This window comes from Patagioenas fasciata, chromosome 11 (genome assembly GCF_037038585.1).
Source record: "Patagioenas fasciata isolate bPatFas1 chromosome 11, bPatFas1.hap1, whole genome shotgun sequence".
Taxonomy (NCBI): Eukaryota; Metazoa; Chordata; class Aves; order Columbiformes; family Columbidae; genus Patagioenas; species Patagioenas fasciata.
The window spans coordinates 22,874,739-22,900,939 of record NC_092530.1 but is presented as its reverse complement, the minus strand read 5'-3'; the positions used below and the strand labels follow the sequence as shown (position 1 = coordinate 22,900,939).

The 26,201-nt window shown below is 41.2% G+C and overlaps 1 protein-coding gene across 10 annotated transcripts in view; it reads left to right on the top strand.

The window, feature by feature from the left end:
* AFF2 (ALF transcription elongation factor 2) overlaps nucleotides 1-26,201 on the top strand; it is a 326,277-nt gene that overhangs the window by 158,810 nt on the left and 141,266 nt on the right. For 9 of the 10 annotated variants that reach the window (XM_071813582.1, XM_065846895.2, XM_065846893.2 and 6 more), the window contains exon 4: nucleotides 19,931-19,975. The exons of the other annotated variant lie outside the window; for it this stretch is intronic. In XM_071813582.1, coding sequence (XP_071669683.1) covers nucleotides 19,931-19,975 — 45 coding nt within the window. The remainder of the gene's footprint in view (nucleotides 1-19,930; nucleotides 19,976-26,201) is intronic. 10 annotated transcript variants of the gene reach the window in all.

Sequence of the window (26,201 nt, the reverse complement as noted above, 5' to 3'; positions counted from 1 at the left end):
AGGAAAAGAGTGGATTTTTTAAGAGATGTGTGTTTATATATTGGCTTTCAATTTAGAACAATAAACACTGAGTGTCCTTCCAGCTATTTAAACGTTCCCAAACTAAATACACAGTTCAGTCCATTCCTGTGCTCTGGCATCAGGAGGAAATTATCAGCTCCAGCAGCAAAGCCGTGTTTACAGCCAGAAAAATGGGTCTGATCCCAGGCAACCTGCTGCATCCTGCTCAGTAGCCCTTCCTAGAAGGCAACGGCTGAGGACACAGCGGCTGGACCGACTGTCTGGGTCGGGGGATCTCTGCTAAGGAAGGGAGAGAGCAAACATCTCTGTTCCATGGACTCCTGCCTGCAGTCTGGAGCCCCCAATAATCCCCAGTGATCCAAAATATTCTGAAACGTCACCAGGATGTTGTATATAAATGAGTTGTGTAATAGGATGTTGTACATGAGTTCTGAGGTTTCATGTTGATGTAAGGGAAATGAGCTCTTCAGTTCTCTCTGTGTCCTCCCTGCTTTGCCGTGCGATGGGGCTGCTTAACAGGCTGGTCACTCTGGCCCTTGTTCTTTGTGCTCAAAGCAAGAGGAGCAGCAGTGCCAGCCCTGCTCGTTGTTCTGATAAATGCAGAGCGTGCTAGGTCTGGTGCCAGTGCTGCGCTTGCCAGCACTAAACTGCATAAACGGGGATGCCGAGAGGTGATGCAGGGTTGTGCTGGGGCACTTCTACAGAGATCTAGGACACCGGTAGTGTCCTTGATGTCTTGTGACATACTAGGCCTGCAGCTCTTGGTTTCAAGGCTCTCACAAGATGTTCTGTGGCTGGTTGCGTAGCTGAAACCAAGGTGCTGGTGTAGGGAATTGTGAAATGGTTTCCCCCATCAGGTGGGATGTGGCCTTCCCCGAGTCCCTGTGCCATCATCCTTGCCTTCGGTTAGAAGCAGAGGGTCCGATAGAGAGTCCCCTGGGCTCGCATGAGAAGCATCTGGTAGAGCAGCAAGCTCAACTGAGGTTTTCCAAGAAGTCCATGCCACATGCCACAGCCATTCTGGCATTGAGTCAGGCTTTGGGAAAAGATGCAAGTTGTCCTGAATTGATTTGCATGGCCTGCAAGCAGCAGGCACCAGCTCTGGCACTTGTTCGTTGTTTTGAGTGCTGTTAGGTGGGACACTGCCGGAGAATTGCAAGCCTATACTTTGTATTATAGTATTTAGAGAGAGATAAGAAGAACCTGCTTTTCATCTAGTCTCATTCTTCCCTGCCAGCCTGTGCTTTCTTTCAGCTCAGGAGACTGAAATCTTCTGTTCTCTTGTAAAAAGAAGTCACTCTGTGAGCGGAGGAGCTAATGAAGCCTGGCTTGTAATGTCTTTCTCTCATGTGGATCCTCTGATATCTTACAAAGGGTTAGCTTTATTAGCTTTTCCTGTAATGGGACAGCAGTAGGGTCCCTCTCCTCTCCCCCACTGCCTTCTTTTCAAACTCTGAAGAGTTTCCATGTCTTTTGACCTTGATGCTGGACAGCAGGGGTGAGTTGAACACCCTTTTTGTACGAGCACAAGCACCTGAATTATTTCAGGCTCCAATGACTGCAGTCTATGGGTGTCTCATTTCTGTCAAGAACCAGGCTAAAAATAAAACAAACAAACCCCCCAAAATTAAAAAGCAGCATCAGTGTTCAAATGACTTTATTGTATAAACTGGGAAGTCATCTAAAGAAATTCAAAATGAGGGCTATACTAGCTAAGCTGAAATCGACCTGGTCATAGCAAAAGGAGTTGATACTTCAGTAGAAGAGTGGGATGTTGCTCCCAAAACTTATATTCTGTCTGTTAACGTATACACAAAACAGCCCCATGATGTGGCTTTTCTTTTTAGTCCACAGGTCAGCTTTCCATTTTATTGTGGTTAGAATTGGTGAGGCAGGAAAAGATTGGTTCATCCTGTCACTAGCAGACAGAGAGACAAAGGAAGCTGAAGGGGTTAAAATCAGTGCTGGGTTCAAACATCAGGTTTTCCTTGTCAGTTTGTTACAAATGCAGCCATATTTAAACTCAGCTGGTTGGGTTACACCCAAAAGATATCATTGCACTAATGCAATTTTGGTGGTGCCTCAATTGCTGTAAATCACAAAGCTATAGATGGGGTGTAGTTGTCATGTTTTTTGTGATTAGAAGATGTAGAATCTCTAATCGCTGCAACGAGAGGCTGTCATCGATAAAGGGAATCTGGAGCAGGAGAGCAGTATTGATTGGGCTGAGGAATCTGCAAACTCTGTTTCTCAGTTTTCGCACACTTTGAACAGCCTTTCAAGACAAACCACCAGCCTCATACACCCCCCTGCCCTGACCAGAGCTGGAGTAATACATTAATAGGTTAACTACTGCCTTGCTGAGTTTCTCTGGCAAAAAAGGTGTTCAGGAGATGCTAATTTTTTAGCAATTTCTTGCTCAAAAGGGCACGCCATTTGGTAGATCAAAAGTAGAAATTATCCACTGTATTTCCACGTTGGAGGGTGTAACAGCCATTCCTGAGCACAGTCTCACATCAGCTGCTGATGGGGGTCTCAGTCCCCCCAGCTGCACTGGTGCCAAACCAGTGTGAGCTCAGTGCAGCTGGGAGAGGCCAACTGGGGAGCCAGCGGGGCCGGGCCCGTGTGCTGAGCCCGACTGCAGCACAAGCCAGAGTTTGCTCCATTGTGCCTTTAAATATCTCCTTGAACTTCTTTGTAAATTATATCGCTTTTCAGCCCGTAACTGAGAATCAGGCTTTCCCTTGCTCCAAGAAGATGTCAGTGTTTATCGTCCGTGTTCCTCTTCTTCAAAAAACAAACCAAAACAAGCAAACAAAAAACGACACAACAAAACCCCCAGAATAATTTATGGCAAGTATTCATAAATTATTTGCGTTCAAACTGTGGAATTGAAGGCAAAAATTAATATTAAAATACCAAGTGTGATGAAAATGGGAGGACAGCACTGGATTGTCAGGCTGCTCGGTTGTTTTTCATGCATTTGGCTGTTTGCTTTTCCCTTAAGAATCTCCATGGATCAACATACAAAGAATTTATGTGATTTTTTTTTTTATTAATATGTAGCATATGGTTTGAAAGCTTTTATACTTTTATAGCTTTCATCCACAATCACATAGTTCCTTGTATCGGTGTGTCTGCATGTAGATGTTTGTATGTACACAAACCTGTGTTTAAACTAATATTCTTTGTATAGAAATACTATACCCTCATGTTGCAGTTTCTCTGGTTTTCACCACTCTCTTCTTTATGCTTGGGTGGTCATATTTTGAAATTTCCCCAGGACCAGTTTTTCATGCAGTCACGTTTCTCATCACATCTGAAGGATGTTGTGCTTCGCATGGTAATTAGGTCCTCTTTGTTTCATCTGCTGAACTGCTCTCTGTTACTTCCTGCAGCACACTCACGGCTGGAGGCTATTGCTGAAATGTTAGAGCAGTGGAAATTCTCTAGGAGTAAACAGCTTCATGTAACTTGGCTTTTTTTTTATTTTTAATGCTGATTTACACCCTATTTAAACCTTGTGCAATTATATTTATTCTTGCTGCTTAGAGTAATGCCATTTATTGGAATAATTTATTATTGCATTGTGTGGCTGGTGGGTGTGTATGGAAATCATCTGCGTATTTACAAATACATATGACTTTATGTATAAAAACACACAAGTCTCTGTCTATATCCCTAAGGCTTGAAAATGCTGATGGCTTAGCTGGGAGTGCAAGTTGCTGTCAAGCTTTACAGAGTTTAAGCTTTCATGACTTAAAAGAAAGCTCTGATTGATAGTTTTTCAGGCTGGGTTTGGTGTCTGGAAGGCTGAGCTGGGGCTGGGGGGCACTTTGCTTTGGGAGCCGCTCTCTGCAGATGCTGGGATGGGCACCACCAGCCAGCGCCCCTGCAAGCCTGGCCTGGCCAGACCACTCTCTAAGAAGGGGGTTTCTTCCAGCACAGTTTTATACCTCCCTTCTATATGTCAAGTTGAAATCGAGAATCAAGCCCCAAGTTTTTAGCCTTTGTTGTTTAGAAGGAAATGTTCCCAACCTGCACGACCCCTTTTGCTGATGCAGCCAGGTCCTGCATCTTGGGTCTGGCAGGTTGCTCAAGCTGGAACCAAACGGCAATTTGTTGGAGGTGGCTCAGGCCGTACTGCTGCGCTTACAGATCCTGATGGTGCAGGGGAAGGCAGCAGGACCAGGTCAGGTTTGTGTGAGGCTGCTGGGGAACCCCTGCCTGGTGTTCCTGCAGAGAGCAGTTCAGAGCAGGAGCACTGAAAATGCCTGCAGTCATCTCAAGAAATGGGAACTGATCTCGTATCTGACCCTGAATTCCCTTTTAGGTGGTACAGAGCTGTGAAATGACTTTTTGCAAAACATAAACCAATGTTGTTGTAACGGGGACCATCACACTGAACTACCTGCCCACGAGAGGGCCGGATGGGCAGGAGCTCTCCCAGCAGCTCATGGTGCCAGGGCAGGGGTGGCAGCAGGGACGTTTTTCACCCTGGTAGTTGAATAATACTCTCAGGTTGATATACGCTGGGTGCGCTGCCCACCCAAGTGGTGCACACATATATACATGGAAATGCGCACAGGTAATGGAGAGGGAGAGATGCGAACACCGATGATAGACAGCAAATGCTTTTGTCAACACGTGGGGTTCCTACTGGTTGTTTACCTATTTTATTCTTAATTAATAATACCATTAGTACTCTGATTATAATGATTGTGTATCCCTTTAAGTGGTGTCTAGATGGAGGTTTGCATGACATTTTTTCCTTGTTTCTACGTTCTGCAAACATATTAAGAAAGTCTCTAATATAATATTACCAAACGTCAAGTAAAATTGTGTCTCCTGAAGGGCTGATGAGATCATGTGCCTATGACTGTGTGTTATCTTGCCCTGACACATGGAATTAAGTCTTGGACTACCCTCACCTAGGAAGACATCATCCTGCCGGCTTTCTCTCTCTTCTGGCCATTTCAGATACAAAAGCTTTTTTTTCCTTTTAGCCAGTTAAAGCGGGGCTGCTCTCTATAAAAGCCAATAAGAAAAAATTGGCAGTGTGATAATTTCCAAGAGTTTCTTCATTTCATTTTGTTGAGCTTACTGGTAACATGCCTACAGGCATTTGTGTCAAAAAAAAAACCCAGCACCTAAGCCCGCTAACAATTCTGTGATTTTAATGAACTGAGTTGTATGTGGAAGGGAAACTGGATTTTCTGTTATCCTGCTGGCAAGGCTGCAGGTGAGGGAAGCCTGAAATTCATCCGTACAGCTCTGCAGCTTGGGAAACTTAGTGTCTACAGTGGAAGATCAAATTTAGCAATGTTACCACAAGCGTACTCTTCACTGGGTAAAGAAGTGGCTGGAGGGCCAAGCCCGAAGAGTTGTGGTGAATGGAGCCAAATCCAGTTGGCGGCCAGTCACAAGTGGTATCTCCAGGGCTCAGTATTGGGGCCAGTTCTGTTTAATCTCTTTATCAATGATCTGGAGGGAGGGGATTGAGTGCACCCTTAGAAAGTTTGGAGATGACACCAAATTGGGTGGGAGTGTTGATCTGCTGGAGGGTAGGATGGCCATACAGAGGGATCTGGACTGGCTGGATCATTGGGCTGAGGCCAGTTGCATGAGGTTGAACAAGGCCAAGTTGCCGGGTCCTGCACTTGGGTCACAACAACCCGAGGCAGCACTACAGGCTTGAGGAAGAGCGGCTGGAAAGTCCCTGGCAGAGAGGGATCTGGGGGTGCTGATTGACAGCAGCTGAACATGAGCCAGCATGTGCCCAGGTGGCCAAAAAGGCCAACAACATCCTGGCTTGTATCAGGAATAGTGTGGCCAGCAGGACTAGAGAAGTGATTGTACCACTGTACTCAGCACTGGTGAGGCCCTGCCTTGAACACTGTGTTCAGTTTTGGGCCCCTCACTACAGGAAAGACACTGAGGTGCTGGAGAGAGTTCAGAGAAGGGCAATGGAGCTGGTGAGGGGTCTGGAGCACAAGTCTGATGAGGAGCAGCTGAGGGAACTGGGGCTGTTCAGCCTGGAGAACAGGAGGTTGAGGAGAGACCTTATTGCTGTCTACAACTACCTGAAAGGAGGTTGTAGAATGGAGGGCGTTGGTCTCTTCTCCCAAGTAGCAAGTGATAGGACAAGAGGAAATGGCCTCAACTTGCACCAGGGGAGGTTTAGATTGGATATTAGGGAAAAATCTTCATGGAAAGGGTTGTCAGGCATTGAAACAGGCTGCCCAGGGCAGCGGTGGAGTCACCATCCCTGGAGGGGTTTAAAAGACGTATAGATCAAGCTCTTAGTGACATGGTTTAGTGCTAGAGTTAGGTTAGGTTAGGTTATGGTAGGACTTGATGATCTTGAGGGTCTCTTCCAACCAAAAGGATTCTATGATTTTTTTGTTAATTGAGTTTTACAAATTCTGCAAAATTGTAAAAATCAGAAGCAGACATTTAGGCATTTCCCTAATTGGCATTTCAATTTTTTTAAACAAATTTTATGTTGTTTCTTTCTGGAGCTCCTGCCATCGTTTTATTTTGTTTTCGTATTGAAAGTGTTTTACCAGGGTGGGTTCACCTCCACTTTTCTCATAGTAAAGTTTTTTTTCTTAATCAGTGAAAAATGAACAATTTCAAATTTTCAGCTCTCTGAAAAGTTTTTAAAATGTTGCTCTAAGTCCAAATCCAAGCAGTTCCTCTTCCTCCCTCCAATTAAACATTAACATTAGAGAACAAATTGCCCATTGTCTTGCTTAACAAGACTAGTTGACTGTTGGTCTTAGATTTGGCTCTCCAAGCCACTGTCTGATGGGGAATTTATTCCCCGTCTGTTTCCATTTCTACACTGCAGGTTCAGCCTGACACAGGAGCTGCAGCACAATTGTGGGTTTTGTGATCCATATTTAATTCACCTAACTTTTGGTCTTTAACTGAGATGCTCTGTTTAAGCAGAGTGGTGACCTTAGCCTCTCTGTGTAGACAGTGCAGAAGTGGGTTCATCCAGAAGGTGACTTTGCCCATAGAAGATCTGAATTAAATGTCTACAGAACTACTTCTCTACGACCATGCTGCTGCATGCTTTAAGCAGTTCCACTGAAAGAAACCTCGCTGGCTTTTAGAGACACGTTGATAATGGGCTCATTGGCTTGTTAGGTCAGACAGCAAACGGATGCTGGGAGGTCCTTGGGGCTTAAGTACCAAGACAGCTTTGTGTTTCTGGGGAGATCATTGCATTTCAAGGGTGTGATGTGAGACGTGAGACTGCAAAGTCGTTCCCAAGCTGCATTTATTCCCCTGAAATGCTGCATGTGTCAGACCTGATTTCAGTTTTAAATGGAAATAATAGATAAAAAAGGTCAAACCATTTATTGAGGACTGACATTTACAGCAGTCAGGAATCTCCACTTGTATACAGCTTTGTGTATATATGTCACTCCTATATGACACCATCCTGCTGAGGATCTCCAAGCCACTGCTTTCCTGCTATAACTGGGTGGTGACTAGTTATGTATTACTTATTGTGTTTATACAGATGTGTAAAGAAAGAGACCCAGAATTGAATGAACTCCACCAAAGTTGCATTATACCTTTAGCAAAATGAAAATATAAATTCCTAAATCCTCTCTGTCTCTTTGGTTTGAAAATTCTTCTATTTTTTACTTTAATAAATTTTGTCAGAACATTTACTGTAAAGTTTGTCAAATAAAACTGTTTGAAGTTGCCTACATTTTCTATGAAAGCTGACTGTTAAAGGGCATGTGTCCTTGATTCCATTGTAGGCACTGGCAGTTTTGCGTTGGATCATTGACTGGGTCTGTGGATTGAGTACAGTGCAGCAGACTGTAGATTGAAAGTAATGGTCCAGACAGGGGTGCAAAGAGAGATTGCTGCCTGTGTTCCATCAGGACCTGGACATAAACAGATCTACCATAGGAAGGGTCACACTGTGTGTGTGAATTAACACTAGCAGCAGTCCATGAGTTGGTAGATCATCTTTGCCATTAAGATCTAAGTAGGAAGAACGGGAGGAACACATACACACTCAGTTATTAGTACATGCACATACACACATATTTACTTTTTATTTGCTGTAGTTTTCATATTGCTGTTTTCTTCCCATTGCTCATACGTTACTGCAGCGTTATTTCTCAGTGCTTGGAATTAAGGGGCTAATATGCTGGTGCTAAGGATTAAAGGCACCTTGTGCAGATATAGACAGAGTATGAATTATAGAGCAAATACCATAGTACTCTTGAAAACGTTGATAAAATAATCTGTCATTGCATATTAGGTATTAGATCCCATGTTCCCTGTTCCCCCTTCCTGCTCCCAAAAAGGAAACTTTTCAGCTCTGGATAAGATGCCAAGTACTACTAGTCAGCCCCAACTGTAAAAATGAAGAAAAAAAGACATCTAGGTTTTAATGAAACATGTCTTCCAAGTTTACTTAAATGCTTGTTTAGATTGCTTTTGAGATTAATCTAAGAATAATAAACTGTTAGGGAACTTCCTGGGCAGCACCAGAATATCAGAACAAAGGATTTACAACTCACTGACTACTTAAAATGGTGATGTTATTTTGAGATTCAAAAGTCTTTTTTCCTTTATGACAACCTGTTGGTGAAGAGGAAAGGCTGTCTATGGGTCCTTCAGATTCTGGAGTTACTCTTGATAGTGTAATACACGTGGATCAGTTTATTTAGCTTGAGTTAGGAGCTTTTACAGATCTGCATTGTCTTCTGTGCAGATTTATTTTTCTGTGCATAGCATCAGTCAGAATAAATAGAGGGATGGGATCTGCCCTGGCTGCTGTAGGGAACTTCCCTGAAGCGTCCCCAGTCTCCTAATAAATCAGTGTCTTTCTCAGCCCATTTCTGATGGGACCCGGCAGCAGGTCAGCATCCTTGGGTAAAGAAAGGCTTCCTGAAGTGAGCAGCAGTCACAGAAAGCAAATTAATGGAAGCTGGCATCTGCTGATCTCTTTGACAATAAGGAATTTTGCTGCCAACACTTAGAAACCATTGGAAATGGTCTCCATTGGAAACCAGATTTCGACTTACTGCCCTGGGCTGCCAGAAGTATTTCAGCATAAAATGCTAAAGTAAGTTGAACTTTCAATTATAATTTCAATGACTGTCTAGTGAAATGGATTAATGCTCTGGCACTGCACCTTTGAGGCTTTGGCTCGAGTCTTGTAGGATAAAAATCTGTCTGCTTTGACAGTTGAAAAGGTCAGAAGTGAAATAATGTCAGGTGGTCTTAGCCCAATTCAATGTCTCGATTAAGAGGTAGATGTAAAAGTTGTTGATGTGGGATATCATATCAGATCCTTTGCAAAAATATAAATTTTATTTACATTTTATCAGCAAAATTAGATGCAGACAGATGCATTCTGGAGAGGTGGAGCTGAGTTCAGACATTAGGAATACTGGATTTCTTAATGAGCAAAATATAGGTTACAATATGCAGTATCTTCAGCTTAAAAGCCTGTATCCATTGTGAAATTGATTTCCTGATGCTTGGCTGTGTCAAGCATAGTTCTCACTTAAGTATTTTTTTAAAGTTTAATTTGGGATTTTTTATTAACTGAGAGTGTATAGAAACAACATGTTTTTTCTCACTGTTCAGGCAAGACAAGGGGTCCCTTCAATTTACTTTTTGAAACTTCTGCAATTCAATTCCTAAGCCTATTAAATAGGATTGTGGTTAAGGAGCAAAATATGGGTATTTGCATAATGTATTTTTCTCTGATTTGGATACAGATGTAATTTTATATGATGATAATGTATAAATATAAATTGTTTCTCCAGACATCCCTGCAGAAAGGTCACTATGGCAAAAATTTCTAGCCATAGTAACAGGATTTTTTGGGGGGAAAAAGGAACAGGAAAGGGTTTGAGGCTGTGTCTCTGTGGTGGGGCTGGTGGCTGACACAGCTGCAAAGTGCTTTTGCTGCCTCTGATTTATCCCAACCCCACTTCTCACCAGCTCTCCTGACGCGTCTCAAGGCCTTGGCACTGCTCTTGGCTGCAGATTGTTATCAATAAGAACCACACGTACAAGACAGTGCAAATTGGAAATCAACTGTCATGGCATGCTACGTAAATTATCCAGTTCTGGTTGGTAATCTATTGCAGACGATTAAATAAGTGAGCAGTTATGCCCTTTTCAGCATTGGTAGGCATCTTTGTTTTATTTAATTCCCTGTTCCTTCTCTCCGTGTGTATGTGGTGTGTCATGGGTTTTTTTTCAAGTTTGTCTCGATCTGGAGGCAAAGAAACCACAGTCTCCATGTGATCACGATGCAATGACAAAGCTAATGGAACTGTACATATGTTGTAAAGATTAATTGGCATTCAGTTAGGCCCCATAAAGCATGGCATGCCATGCGTTATCCTCTATTCTGCCTTCAATTTATAGTGTGGTTCAGTTCTCATAGTGGACGTGGACTGAAAAAAGTGTATTTCTGAAGTATAAAATGCATACTTTTTAGTAAGCTGAACTTCCCAGTGACAAAACCTTGGAAGATCCTTAGAGATCCAGATCCACCATAATTGTCGAGTGGTTGTAACAGGATCTTGCTTTTCTCTGCTGAGATCTACTAAGTGGGGAGCAGAGGACCATTGAAACCACAGAATTACCTTTTATTTGTTCTATAGATTTTTCTGACCAAGAAAGGAAGGGTAACACGTGGAAGCCGTGGGGTTTAAGTGCGGTGCAGAACCAGCAGCCGTGGCTGCGAGGGCGCTGGGCCGCGCGGGGCCACGTTCTGCCGGGTGCTGGCGGGGGAGTCAGAGAGGCCAAGCACCCTGATTGCAAACCATTATTTATAAGAGAACAAAGTGGTAATTTTGCAACTATCACAGCTCAAATGTGGGACCATTTCCCTAGTAATAAAACTATTACTCTGTAACTGTTTACTTATCAGGAGACCATTACGTGATTGATGACCTGAAAATGGAGGTTATCTTTCGATTCATTTGAAATGCAAACTGACTAGAAAATCTATAGTTATTGCAGCATATTTTTAAGCAAAATCAGGCACCTACATTGACCTCCTATTTACATTTCTTTGAGAAGAAAAATCACATAAAAGCTATCAAGAAACGCATTTCACAGCAAGCAAATTAATTGGTTTTACTGTATTTGAATGGAGGGTTTGTCAAATAAAACATGCCATGACAGTTAATAGTGTCATTTAGAGGCAGAAAATTATTGGCTTATTTGTTATTGGATAAAAGGAAGGCAAACACTTTGTATTAGGAAGTTTTAATGTGTTTAAAATCCTCATTAAGGATTTATGGACATTCTTGCTTAGCATAGCGCCTCATTAATTTGAGGCTAAACAGTTACTTCTGTGTTTCCATTCCAGTTTTTTTTTCCCCTTTTCTTTAATTAGATCTCGCATTAGAGTTTGGTCTCTACAACACTGGAGATGTAGAATTAATTAATGTGATTTATAAATCTAATGGAAGTGAGTTATTCTTAGATATCTTTTCATTTTAGTGAGCAGTTTAACTGCACACAGCATAAGTGCGCACAGATCTAAGAGATTTTGGGAGCTCAGGAAAAGTATGCGACTTCTGCATTGAATACATTTAGCAGCATCCCTTGGCATTAATAGATCAAAGGGTTTTAATTAGAAATGTAACTAAAAGAGAGGCCATAAAGATCCCATTCAAAATCAGATTTGCTTTGTTCTAAGTTCCGTACTGTCCAAAAAGTGTGATTGTAGCTCTCCTTTTGTATAATAACCAGGACATTCAGTGGCAGTTGGATTAATTGTGTGTTATTATTTAATGAGCATAAGATCTGGTTCTTAATGTGGCTTGAATTTGGACCAGTCCAAATAAAGACATAATCATTAACTGTTCTATTTTGCTATTATTAATAAAAAGAAAATATCTTTTATTTCATATAGGGATTTCATGTATTTGATTGAAGTTTATGAAAAAGTGTGTGGACTAATTAAGCTAACAGGTAGTGTTGGTATTTAAACCCTAAGATATTTCAAAGTACATTTGTTTTGTTTCCTTCTAAGCAAGACCACGTCCTTGCCCTTTGAATTGTGCCCTCTCTTTTGAAGACAGTCTGAGAACACAATCTGCAAGTTGTGATGGGGATGTAGGAAAACAACTAATTTGCAAACAAACTCTGAGCACTTAATTTGGGCCCCACCATTGGCCTTGCAGCTGTGCAAACCACTGTACAAATCAAACCCAGGAGTACATTTTTCAGTGAGGACATTCCTACCTGCTTTAAAAAAAGCCATGGAATGGGTAGCCAGTGCAGTGACCCACCATAGGCTGGTAGCCACAGGAAAGGTATCGTCAGATGTAAATAGGCACTTCAAAAGGTTCCTCTTTAAAACCTCAGAAGAAATGTTACAGTTTGAATTCGTGAGGTCAAATAGTGCTTCAGGTTACACTGATGCAACTTCACTGACATCAGCGGAGTTTTAGTCGTGGCACCGAGGCCACAGCCTGACCTGGCGACTCTGCTTCTATTTTAGCACAAAGTTACACGGCTCCTGCCTGATGCTGTTCGCTCTTGTGCTAGGGCGTACGGAGAACAGACACCGCGTTCCACTGATGTGAAATACATTTAGAGATCCAATTCCAAGTTATATTAAATTTAGACCGCTATGTCTGTTTAGTAAAAGGATTTTGAATGTTTTCCAAGAGGTTCTACTCAAAGGGTTACACTGAGAGTAAATATGGTGTCTAATTTACATCCCCCTAACTTAACTGAGGGCAGACTTGGAAGCTGAACTCCCTTCATACTCCTTTTATACTTACACTGGTTGATTGTCTTCAGAGGAGTTAGATTTCATTCACACTGGTAAAAGTAAGACGAGAAACAGACACTTGATCTTTATTTCTGCCGCACCATATATCTCACCACACCAGAGGCTGCACAGTCTGTTAGGTCAGGCTTTGATGTTGCAAGTGGACAAGTGCACTGTGGCATTTTAGGTCAAGGTACCTTTTATCATCAATTTAATGGAAATGTATAAGGTAACCTCTTCCAGAATAATGTGAAAATACCAAGGCACATGAGAACATGTACTTATTTTATATAAGTAAGTAAGAACTTGCGGTCGTTGGAGGGGGAAGGACAGAAAGAGGGAAACGAAGGAATAAACCAAGAAAGAAAATGAAGTTCAAAATTTCCTTGCTCTTTGTCAGGATTGAGTGGTTGTAAGACCCTTTATGCAAGCTCGTGTTCTGGTCACAAATTAAGTACTGCAGATGCCACTTTTGTTGTCACCTGGCTGAATTACCAGTTACTCTGGTATTATCATCATGATGAACTTCTAAAATACTATATTCAAAATATTCCAGAAGTAAAACGTGCAGGCTTACCTATGTTAAAAAACTCCCAGGAGAGCTTGAAGTGAGAGATCACTTCATCAGGCTTCTCTCTCTAATAGCGTTTGGCAATTTACTGCATGAAAATAGCGGAGAACCATTGATTTTAAATTGAACATCAGCTTATTGTGCTTTCACGGAGACTGTTTCATGCTGATCAACATTGAGATGGTATTGTTAAAAGAAAACATCAAAGAATTGAAAAAGAAAAAAATGGGCTAAATACAGCACGCACTGGGAAGAACAAGAAAAATAAAATTGTCACATCAAGGTTAGTCTGGTTTAAAAGTTTCTGTAGCAGAACTAAATGCCGGTGAAAAAACTTTGTCCTTGCAGGTGGGATTGCTCTGACTGGGAGGTCATTGTAAACTGAGGTCATTGTAAGGAAATCAAACCATAATTCCTTCAGATTTGTGGGCACCCAAGTGTCCCAACCTTTTGTAACCACCATTTGGTCCAGTTCTTAGGTGACTGGAGAGGAGCATATTAGAGTCCTTGGCTTCCGTGTGAAACTGAAGGTACCCATTGCAGGCAATTTTGGCTTCTGAACTAGAGACCTTTTGGGAAGTTCACTAAAGTCAGGGGGTGTCTGATTCAGTCACATTTTGGACCACACTAGTAAGTTGTTTTTCCAAGCTTATGTGCTTTACTCAAGGGAAGAGGCATAAACTTCTCCATGCTCCACTAGAAGAGCAGCACTGACTGCAGGCCAGGCTGTCTTAGCGTAACAAATGAATTAGCTCGGTCCACTTCTTAGAACTTTTTCCTGTTTTCAGGTTCTCCAGTAAATGCATATTAGATACAACTGCTTCTGCAGTATTTGTATTAAGAGGGAACAGAGGAGCAGCTCTCTGTATTTTGTTTTAGGCAATAGTTTTTCTTTCACTCTTAATTTCATATACATACATACATATATATATATATATATATATATAAAAACATAAGCATATATGTTTTCTCAGACCTTTTAATAAGCCCCAGGAGGTATTTTGGGGATCGAAATAATGGGAACTGTAGTCTTCTCATGGTATTTTGGTTCCAGGATGGTGGAGGTACTAAAAGAAAACAGTGAATATACATTATTTGGGGCCCACAAATGTCTCCCTTGAGAATGAATAACCCTGTGAAAAACATGTATATGTATTTGAATACCAAGGGAGCAATTTTATTGGGGTTTTTTGAATACCACCATGTTTGACTTCATTCAGTTTCTTCAAGACCTCAAATATACAGTCCTAATATATGTTGGTGATAACTTCATGAATATCAAATACACCAGAAAAAAAAATACCAGTCAGGCTGCAATATTCATTCCTTGCTCTTTTGCTTCTGGGATTCTTAGTGATTTGTACTGAAGTTAGTAAGGAAGAGCCAAGATCCTCCCAGCTAGTGAGATTAGTTTGAAATCTATTTCAGGTGTCTTTAACACGAATGACCCTTTGGGGATGAAATATTAGATAGGGAAGAGACGAAAGTGTGAACTGTGCAACACTGTTCTTTGGGAGGAGAAACGTGGTCAGATGGCAGCTGAATGGCTGAAAAGGGGCAAGTCCTGAAGAGATGGAGGGAATGACTGAAGAGGGCAGGTGAAGCCTGAGCATGCAAGGAAATGCTGATGGCAATCAAAGGAAAGCTGGTGTTGGAAAGGTGTGGGTGGATGCTCCACTCAAGGGCAGGTGAAATACTATGAGCATATTGCAAAAATTGGATCATAGGTTCATATAGGTTGGAAGGATGTTCGAAGGTCATCTAGTCCAATGTCTTGCATCTGGAAACCCTGCTATTCTTAGTACTGCCCAATCCATTTCCCATTTATAATAATCAAAATAAGAAGCAACATCTTAATAGGAAGCCTGGCAAGAGGTGAAGGCATTCATAGGACCAGGCTTCTGCTAACACACCTGGTTTGGCTACTTCTGGTTTTCTAAGCGTTTTCATATTATTGCTGTGTAGTGCACACTGGAAATGATCAATCAAGGCTCATGCACAGGATCTTTGGTGCTAGCAAGTGAAAAATCTACTTGTGTTCGAAGGAGTAAACAGTAGTATGAGCTTCATTTCCCCAAAGTCAAAATGGGTTCCTTGATAAAGGAGATGACAATGAAAGCTGAGGTTTTGATGTATAGGCTTATACGTGCTTATATGCAAGAATTAAGAGCGGGTCCCTGCATTCATTTAACATGCTTCGTTTATCTTTCGGATAAAACAAAGATAGGTAGAAGAGATTACTTGTTGAATGCCAATTGTGCATCAATAAAACCAGAGGGATTGTTCACGAACAGTTTATCCAGATGAAAATGTAGTCGGTCAGTTCTGGCAAAGACATTACTCATTGTGTATTTCTGCTTTCTGACATTACATTTGAATTTTCAGAACTATTCTGACGAGTCTGTTGGAAGATTTTTTGGCTAACATTTCTGAGAAATGCCTGCTATCAAATGTAAATTACAGGGAAAAGAGACTTTATATGATTTTTCTGTGCCACAAAAACAAAATCTGATCTCATGCAGGTTATAAATTGTCCAGGAGGTAAGAGTGGTCGAGGAACTGATGAATGAATAAATGGAAGGTTAGATCAACATGACTCATCAGATATTTTAACCATTCACCCCATGTCATTTGATCTGCGTAACATTAAAGGCCACTATTCCCTCGCTCTTAGATTTCTGCCTTCCTTCCCTCTCTTTAAAGTTTAGCACTGAGACATCCAAGCCATACATTAAACCTTTGGTTCCACATCATTTAAGTTCTGCGTTCTCTCTTGTGAGACTGAAAAGTAAAGAGAGTCTTATAATACTGGCTTGTATTAGGTGGAATATTTTGACCATCTGACCTTTCCTTTTTTCTTCTTTCATTTTTTTAGCAATATTCAAAAGTAAACATAAGCCATTTTGATGCAAAAGAATTTTGCTGGGTTAAAATGAAATTGGAAAATGAGTTCAGTGTAGCACGTAGCTGTTTTGAAATCTTTTTGTTTTGATTGAAGTTTTATTACCTCAGGACGTCTCTGTCTGCAGCTTATGTAATAATCACTGTTCTTCAGTCTGGGATTCATGAACACACTGCCAGCCGAGAGGAGAGCTCATGATGTGAAATGCAACTACTTGGTCCTACGGAAGCAAAGTTCTTGGGATCTGCCCTTTCAGCCGAGTTAGATCGTGCTGAGCACAAAGGAAGAAAAGCACCGAAAGTGTGCACAAATGCAAGCTGTGCTCTCCTTTTTAGAATCTGATTACTGATGAAAGCTGACGAGGAGGTAGAGAATCACATAATGGGTCCTAAACTACTTGATTTTTATTAGATTAGGAAGGTAGTGGTACAGAATGGATGACCAATCTTGAGACTAAACTACAGGAGGAACATGGCATTTTATTAATGGCAATTGTAATAATTTGTTATAGCACTAGTACTCGCGAAGGTGCTGAATATTGTATCTGCTCTATTTCATTCTGCCCTGATGAATCTGTGCTTGGATGCCATTGCGTGCCATGTGGGCCTGCTTGCACTTGTTAGCTGAATGCAAGTGTTTATGGACAATTAAACTTGCAATTTTTGATTTACCCTTTGAAAGGCTGAGAAATTGGTTTTTTCTTTTTTATTTCTTTTTCTTCTGAGGATAGACTAAGTTTCTAATAGATCTGTGCCTTTCAAGTCTCTTAGAAGGTGCAACTGCAGCGTGGATTTAGAAAAATTGTCTCATTTCTTAGAAATCCATTAATAGTAATGTACTGAAAGACTCTTACATTGATCTTCTCTCTGATAGCTGTGTTGTAATAATTATTCTTTTAATGTTTGCATCAATCTAAATGTTTTCCTATTCATGCTAGCTCCTACTTGCATCTCCCTATATGACAATCACAGCACTTTGACATCTTGCATTACTTTAATACCAGAGATTCAAAACAAAGCAATGCCAAGGGGAACGAAAGTTCTGTCAAGCCATTAAAATCTTCTTTGCCATTAACACAATTAAATTGATGCATGAGCATTTAAAGTTATTAGCAAGTGCTGCCAGCAGAAGCTGGTTGTGATTGCATAATATATAGTGGGCTTTATTAAAGTAAAATGGTATGTTTCTTGTTATTATCATCATTAGTTCTGAAGTAACATAAACTTAAACAGTGCTGTGGATTGGGAGAGGACTGCGAAACAAGTGAGAACGTGCTCTGCCCCCTCTGTTAATAGCCAGGGACACAATTATCACAAATGAGACATTTCTAAACAAAGGAATACACATGGTGTCTCGGCTAACCATTGCAAATGGCATGTCTAATGGCTGGGAGGGGTGTTAAATAAAGAGAGGACTTCTGTATCTCTGCTGTTCTCACTCTCCCCACTCTGACTCACTCGGCCAGATTTTGGGCTGCTCCTGTTGCTGCTGGGAGAGATTTTGTGGCTGGTGTGTACACTGCAAGCTTAGTGGGGGAGTATTTGTTTTGTTTTCTCGTATTCCAACATACTAATTTTTCAATGAAAAAAATGATGATTGTATTAGAGACATATGTATTCCCACTATCCCATTGCCTGCTGCAGTTAATACCTGTGCTTGCTGATCTTTTGGTTAAAGTTAACTATATTCCTCGCTGAATGGAGAGTTACTATGAGGTATCGCAAACACAGATTAGAAAAGAATTTACAGATGCTGAGAGGGAACAAAGTGATTCAAGTGAAAAGAAGGGGGATGAAGGAAGGCCGATGAGGTGCTGGGGTATCGAGTCATGCAGTATGAGGGTGGAGTGCATGCCTATGGCAGTGAATGCTGACCATCCACTGGAAGTTCTCAGCCTGAGTTCGTCAGGTAGAATTTGAGTTGAGCAGAAACTGGGGACAAAAGGCAAGGCTCTTTTTTTGTTCAGTTAAATGTTTGTGAGTGGTATTATGGCAAATTATAATCTATATTTGAAGTAGATAAAAACACCAGTATCCCTGTAGTGTAGTCGTATTCCCTTGAGTACTTCTTTACCAATATATCGATGAACTGTTGGATATTCAGAGAACAGTGGTGAAATAAGCCAAAGGGATGGAAAATCTTGTTTATCGGGAAAGAAGGTAAAAGTTGAACATACAGCATTTGAGAAAACTGGAGTATAATTCTACATGCCTGTGCGTGACGTAAGTGTGAAGGGAAGTAATGAGTTATTTAGAGTAATGGGAAGAGCTCTAGATAAAGGCCGAGGCGATACCAAAAGCAAAATTTTAACAATTATCACAAGAAGGTCCAAATATTTTACAACACTGTTCCATATTTTATTAAGGAAAGGGGTGGGAAACACATTTCCCTACAGTTTTTGGGTCAGTACTAGAAGATATGGGGAAAATGTGCTATATTAGCAAAGCATGAACTTGGTAATCTAATAGGTCTTTCTGGTCTTAGACTTTTGTAGCTGTGTGAATTTATTCTTGAAGCTTAGTGCTGGCTGAAATACAGGAGAAAAGCCATGGTCAGTGCTTTTGGTCGAGCTTTATAGCAGATTAGGATAACAGGGATTAAGTTTAGTCATGAGTATCTTTTACCAAACTAGTTACAAAGGGCAATAAGGTAGAAGCATTGGGCAGAAAAGTCTCACTGAATATTTATGGTTAGAAGCACTTGCCTGGTTTTTTGATACCTTCCTGAATATTGTCTCTTCCTCTTCTGCTGTACTCCCATGATAAGAACCCATCATAACTACCTACAAGTGCTACAAAATGGTTGTACATACAGGTCATATCAGCCTTTTGTTTATATAATTGTTCAAAGTATTTAGAGACGTGTGACTCTTTCATGTCCTTGCACTGAAGAATTGTAGCAAATGCTGTAAGTACCATTTTAACAAGTATTTTCAATTGGGAGATGTTAGGGGCAGCACTGTGTGTATATTGTTGTGCACATAGACATATCTCATTTTTCTTCTGGGAAAAGGAATATATTTCAAGCCTCTTGAGGTAGATTCCTGTGTGCTGTTCAGTCTTCAGAGGATACTAAACCTGCAACAGGCTGATGAAGCGAAGGACAACAAAATCAGCAACCACTTTTAAAGTCCAACCAATATTTTACTACAGTATATGTTTAAGTTATAAGAGCTCTCTTGGCTGTTAGCCTGTTAAGCTGTAGGATAAGATACTTGATGATAACTGTGCTCCTGACTGTTATCACCTCTGCCCTTCGCTGCAGCTTGCAGCAAGTTAAACCAAACCTCACCTCCTCTCTGAATGCTGCCGATAGAAGTAACAGTGGGATCTTCTTCAATTACACAAGTTTCAGGCAATTCCAGTGCCAGTTCTCAACTGTGAGGAAATCAGAGTACTTTATTGCTTCAAAAGTGTTGTTAGTAGCACAAAGCAGCACAGGAGGAAAAAAACCCAACTTTTGACAAAATGGGTCCTGCTGAGGATTTATGTTGATCTGAACTGGAAGATTTGGTAGGCAGCAAGTGTGGATACACCAGTCTTCAATGAGGGGCAGTTGCTTGTTAGCTGTTGACCTGTGTGGTTGTAGTCACTGAACTTTGCATCCAGCACCTGACTAAACTTTTCTTTTTATTATTTAAACCTAGGTTACCCTTCCCAATGATTCCAGCTGTGTGGAAGAAATATTACGGGTGAGTAATACCCTTTGCTTTTGTATCTTCCGTAAAATTGTAGCGCTGTTATTTCATCTTTCATGAAGAAGGGTCATATGGCAATCTTTAACACCCTGGCTAAATAATAACGTATTAGTGGGTCTGTATTAAAGAGACATAGCCAAGTGGTAGGCCCAGGGTGCTCCTTAGTGAGCAAGGTCAGTTCACCTAATACTCTGCATCTGCCAGCTTGTCTCTGTCAGGATTTATACACATTTCTGTTCCTTTTTTAAGCATTCAAGTCTCTGTGAGTCCCTGCAGGACACATTTCTCCCCTACCCTGAGATGGAGTTGCCTTAATTCTCTCACCTATAGACTGAGATACAGTCTTTCTCTTCTTTCCCCAAACTACAGTTGCCCATCACTCATGCTTTTGTTAAAGACCTACAGACTTTTTTCTGGGAGCTCTGGTCTGTTCAGGCTCCCCTTGGAGTCCTGTGTGAGGAGATTCAGCCTGTCTGCTCCAGATGGAAGGATGACCCTTGGTTTCAGCAGCAACTTGTGCTTTGAGAACCTGATGAAGTTGCCAGCCCTGACAGAAACTTTCTGGCTTTTGGGGGCCATTGACATAGACTCTGAAGAACCTTTGGGTTTTGGACCTCAGCTCCTTGATGGCAGCTTCCCCGGCTGAAAAAAAAAAAGGCTATTAACATTTCCTTCCTGTCAGGGATGTTGCAGAAGTAAAACAAGGATTACAACACAGTCAAGTCCCAAAGGTGGACAGATGAGGCTGCAATAGTGCACGTTTTGACCAACCAAACCATTGCTGTGTGCCCCAAAGTGCCGGAGGAAGGTGCTGCCACCCGCCTGCCGCTGGCCCCTGAGACCATTTCATGCTTTAAAGTTTGATTTTTTTTCTTTTTTTTTAAATCAGGGAATTAAGTGACTTAATTCAGTTTCTCCCCTCAGAAAGACACAGTAACTCTTGCAGGTTTCTTGCTAGACTTTACGAGGAAGATGGACCCAAGCTAAGATCTGTGACCTCTGATTTTACAGAGCTTTTTTCAAGCTGAACTTGATGAATGTTTTTTGTAGCTGTAGAGGTTTGCAAATCTTAATCTCTGTATTTTTTTTTTTCATAGAAAAAAAAAGGTTTAATTGAGTTCACGTTCAAAACTTTCCAACCAAGGGGAAAGGTCTTGACTCTGTTCAGACCCCTGAGTCTTCAGAGGATAAATGTCACAGTCTTTCAGATTTCCTGAAACGCTTAGCCACTTATGTCATCTTCTGTAAATGCTCTGAGGACTGTTCCTGATACTACAACCAAAGGTTAATGGCAGACCAATCTCCTGTTGATTTTACTCTTCTAACCAGGATGGCTGAGAAGGTTGTTTAAAAATCATAATAATAATAATAACAATAATAATATCTCTTGTACAAATAAGGCCAAGCTGTAAAGGTGGCACAGGCAATTTGCATTTGATGCAGGTTGCTAATACCGAATGAAAAGATCAAGGTGAATACACTGGTGGTCAATACACTTTTTTCTGTTCCAAAATGTGGCTTATTTTTTTTAAACCAACATAATGGCTCTGAAAGTGTGGATAACATGAAAGACAGGCAATCAACAGTTTGTGTGTGTGTAATTCACATTTTGTTAATATGGATTTAAATTAAGTTGTCACTTGCTGTGTTCAGCCATTGAAAAATGAGTTAGTTGAAATGTTGTGATACAAAGTGCAAATGGGGCAGGAGAACTGACATTTTAAAGCCAATATTCTGAAACTGTTACTTGTGCCGCTTGTACCGGTGCTTTACACCAGCGTGCCTTGCTGTCATTGTGTGTTATGTGACCTGCCGTGCTGGGGCAGGCACAGGGCTGTGCGGAGGTGACACAGTGCGAATGAGCGGCCACCCCTTTTCTGCCTATAGAGAGCAGAGAAGGGACCTCCCTGAGCACTGGTTTACCTCTGGGTAGAGAGAGGATGAGCATACATTACACAGGAAAGAAAGGAAATTTTATTTAACTAAATTTTCTTGAGGACTTGTAGTGTAAATTGAAGTTGGGCTTGGTGTTTAGGCAATCGATTAGACATAATCCCACAGAAGTGAGGCTCTGGTTTGTACACATAAAGCTTTCGTGTCTGTGTTGTTAACTGTCTGGGCAGGCACTTCTGTCTCAAAATCTGTCCCTACTTAGAAGAACAAAAGAATTCTTGTAGGCTCATATTTACTGTAGTAAGGCATGAAGTAACAGGATGAGCTTCTGATGTTATGTGGACAGCTGTGATATTAATTAAAAGCTTTCTAGTCTGGAAGCAAAACAGAATCCTAAATATAATTCAGATTGTAATTAGTATAAAAATGACTGGAGTTAAATGAGCAAAGTCTGTAATTTGTGTGGTCTTCTGTTTTCCTGATGGCTAGCTCATGTCTAATGACATTGGAGAATATGTAAATTGATCAGCAGGTGAAAATGCCCTTGACTGGGCAAATTATGTGTAGTATTACCTTCCTCATGCCGATTGAAAGCGCTAACAGATTTAATATGTACCATCCAGAGCTGAGGTGAACTGTTCACAGGGCAGAATTAGACTGTAACAGATATAGCCCATTATTTGCCCCTCAGTAATTGTTTTCTAAAATACAAACCAACGTTGAAGAACAATGCTAAACCTAATTATAATAATTGCAGTTTAAAAAATTCAGGTACGCGGTCCAGTGTGGTTACAAATGCACTTAGTAGCTGACAGGCAGTTTAAATATTTTCATGTGGAATCTGGGGGCTTGCTAGGGAGGACATGATGTGAATTTAAAATGATTATCCAGACGTCATTGGACAAGTGAATAACGAGCTGACTGGCCTAGTAAATCATGTGAACCTGTCAAATGTGGGAACACGTTGGGGAGGAGATGATGTCAAGTAACAGTAACTTAGCAACCTGGCATTTAGCTGTCCAGAGAATGAGTAAGAGTAGCCACTTTTAAATAGCTGAGTAAATAAATGAATTCCTATATGTCTTAGGTGTGCTATAAAAATAGCCCAGCACCGTATGTTTTGTGTCAAGCTGCTTCTTTCTCCAGGATAAGGTGATTTATTATTTCTATTGAAGGGAAAAAATTGATTGAAAAGTTAACCCACGTGTAAATGTGTGTCTGTGGCCTTTGTCCCTCGTCTGGCGTGCAGCCTTTGGAAGCGTGTAAGGAACAAGTAATAGACTGCTTTGAAAAATGCCATGTGTTACAACAGTAGGGTTGATGCTTTTTTTCGTTAGACTTTGCTTATGTACATGAAGATTTGGATGGATAAAAACAATTAATTTCTTAGCAATTTCCAAGCCATTGCATTTTCAGCTTTTCGTCAGCATTTTCTCAACGGAGCCGGAACCAGTTTCTGCTCTCACCTCGAAATAAATCAAGGGGTAATTCTACTGACCTCTGATCTCATTTGAGTTCATTGAATTCTTCTTCCTCCCACCCTGGTATAAATTGGCAGCACCTCCACTTACGTTGCTGCCGCTATTATTAAACAAGAAGGAGTTACCCCTGCATTTCTGTAGGTATACATAAAAGCAGCAACTAGTTCTTTGCTCTGATGACTCTCTAGTTGTAGTCTCATTCCAGAAAATGAAAATGCTGAGTAGTTCTTTGAGAACAGCTCATTCCTGGTTTGGTGGGTGATCAGCTCAATTCTCATCTCAATACCACCACAATCACAGAATCACAGACTGGTTGGGGTTGGAAGGGACCTCTGGACATCATCTACTCCAACCCACCCGCTAAAGCAGTCTTGAATGTCTCCAGACAAGGAGACTCCACAACCTCTCTGGGCAGCCTGTTCCAGGGCTCTAGCACCCTCAAAGTAAGGAAGTTTCTCCTCGTATTCAGATGGAACCTCCTGTGATTCAGTCTGTGCCCGTTGCCCCTCATCCTATCACTTGGCACCACTGAAAGGAGTCTGGTCCCATCGTCTTGACATCTACCCTTGAGATATTTATAAACATCGATGAGATCCCCTCTCAGCTTCTCTTCTCCAGACTGAACAGACCCAGCTCTCTCAGTCTCTCTTCATAGCCTCTCTTCATAGTCTCTCATTGTTTTTGTAGCCTGCCGCTGGACTCCCTCCAGTAATTCCTTATCTTTCTTAAACTGGAGAGCCCAGAACTGGATGCAGAATTCCAGATGCAGCCTCAGCAGGGCAGAGTAGAAGGGGAGGGCAACCTCTCTCCACCTGCTGGTCACTCTCTTCTTAATGCACCCCATCATTCAACACCAATTCCAGGAAGGTCAAAAGCTTTTTTCCAGCATTTTGTATACTATCTGGCCATATACAGGCAGACACAGTGACATCAATACTTGGAGTCATTTGAGGACAGCCTGGTGTAGGCTTGAAGGGCAAAAGGCTCTTTGGGAATTGGAGGATGAAGCCTTAGGTCTTCCCGGTCTAGAGCAGACCCTTAACACAGAGGTTTATCTTGGCCTCTGTGAGTTACACCTGAACAGGATTATTCAAGTTTTTGGTGATATAGCTTTACAGTGACAACATTATGGTGCCATCCCTGAGAAAGGCACCTCAGGAGCTTTGTCCAAAAATGTCTGTTAACTCAGAGGTACATAGTATAGAAAACTCAGAGCTAGCTGTGTAGGAGGTTGGCATGAGTCAGTGCTCAAGTACTTGGCTTACGTAGTTGGTTTTGTGGACCAAGTCACACTGCTGGCGTGGCACAGGGTGCGTATGAGAGGAGTTCACTTGTGATGTGGGTATGTGCGATAAATCTACTTCATGCTGCCAGATCAACGCAGAGCAGATTTCACGCTGATGGGGAGGTGACAGGGAGGAAAGGTTGCCTGTCTAATCTGACAAATGTGCGTGGGTGTGCAGAGTTTCCCTTGTGCAAAAGGTGGTGGTTTGCACCTGCCTGGTACAGGGATAAATGTCTCTTCAAGATGCAAGGCAGCAAAAGATTGGACCTTTGTGAGGACAGACAAGCAAGGTCTGATTCCAGCCTCCAGGCACATCTATCAAATAAAGCTTTTATTTTCATAGCAGTATTGAAGAAACTATTTAGCAAAGAACTTTGAAATGTAAAATCTGATCATTATGTAGGTCTGTTGCAGCCTGTATACACTGTAACAATAAAAATATTACAAAAGGTATTCGGGAAAAGAGAGAGATCGCAGTATACCCATTTCACGCTCACTATTCAATTCTGTCTTCTTATCTCCTTAACCATAATATTTGAACATATCTTTTTGTACTGCCAAATTGAAATATTGCTGATTTCAGTGGTATTACATAATTCTACTATCATTGCCAGATTTGCTACTGAAATTACTGTAAAGTGAGCTGACATCACAAGACTTTGGACATGTGTTTCTGCTCCTGAAGTGAATGAAAGCATTCCCAAGAGAAATTAATGACTAAATGAAAAAGTGGTAATTCTTTTCTGTTTTTCAAGGTCCTCGGCATCAATTTTACACCAAAACAACCAGTTTTAGTTTCTCTACTGCACTGACAGTCACCTCAGAAATGATCCACTATGTGTGACAACATGTTACATGCTTGACATCCTCACTCCAGTTCAGTACTCTGTTATGACAAATATAATGCTACTTCATGGGAATATAGTAAATAATTTTTCCAAAGCCAGTTCAAACAGGAAAGTAATTCAGGCGAAGTCATTGTCTTAGAGGAAAATATAAGTTTTGCAACTTTTGCAGAAGATCGGGTGTACCCTCTGCGGTACTTAAATGTTGACCACTTCATATACTACTTTCTCAAATACCTGTAAGTCTCATAGTTTCAGAAATAACTGGAAGTGAAAGAGACAAAAAATGTGGGAAAATGAGTTGATGAGGTCTTGTAATTGAGTGAAGAGTGTCATAAAACTAAGATTCCTACTCCAGATTTGCTGACCCATGGGACCTGATTTCCCGTCCCTCTTCATTGTTGTAAATTAAGAGTAACTCCCTTATCTTTGAGTGAAAGTGTGAGAGAAAACAGAGCCAAGGAATCTGGGATGTCGTATCAACTTTGACCTTTTGTGTGCTTCCATGAACAAAAAAGGCCTAGAAGCGCGGAACTAAATGGGAAATCTTAAATGCTTCTACACTGTTAGTGTGTTTGGCTCTAGCTGTACCAGATGGGCTCCCTTAAGAACCCTGTGGGCTGAATGAATTTATGTTGTATAAAAACATGATCGGAAATTTCAGAGTGTCTTGTGTGCTACTGCTGATTCCAAAATGACCAGTAACAACAGCTACT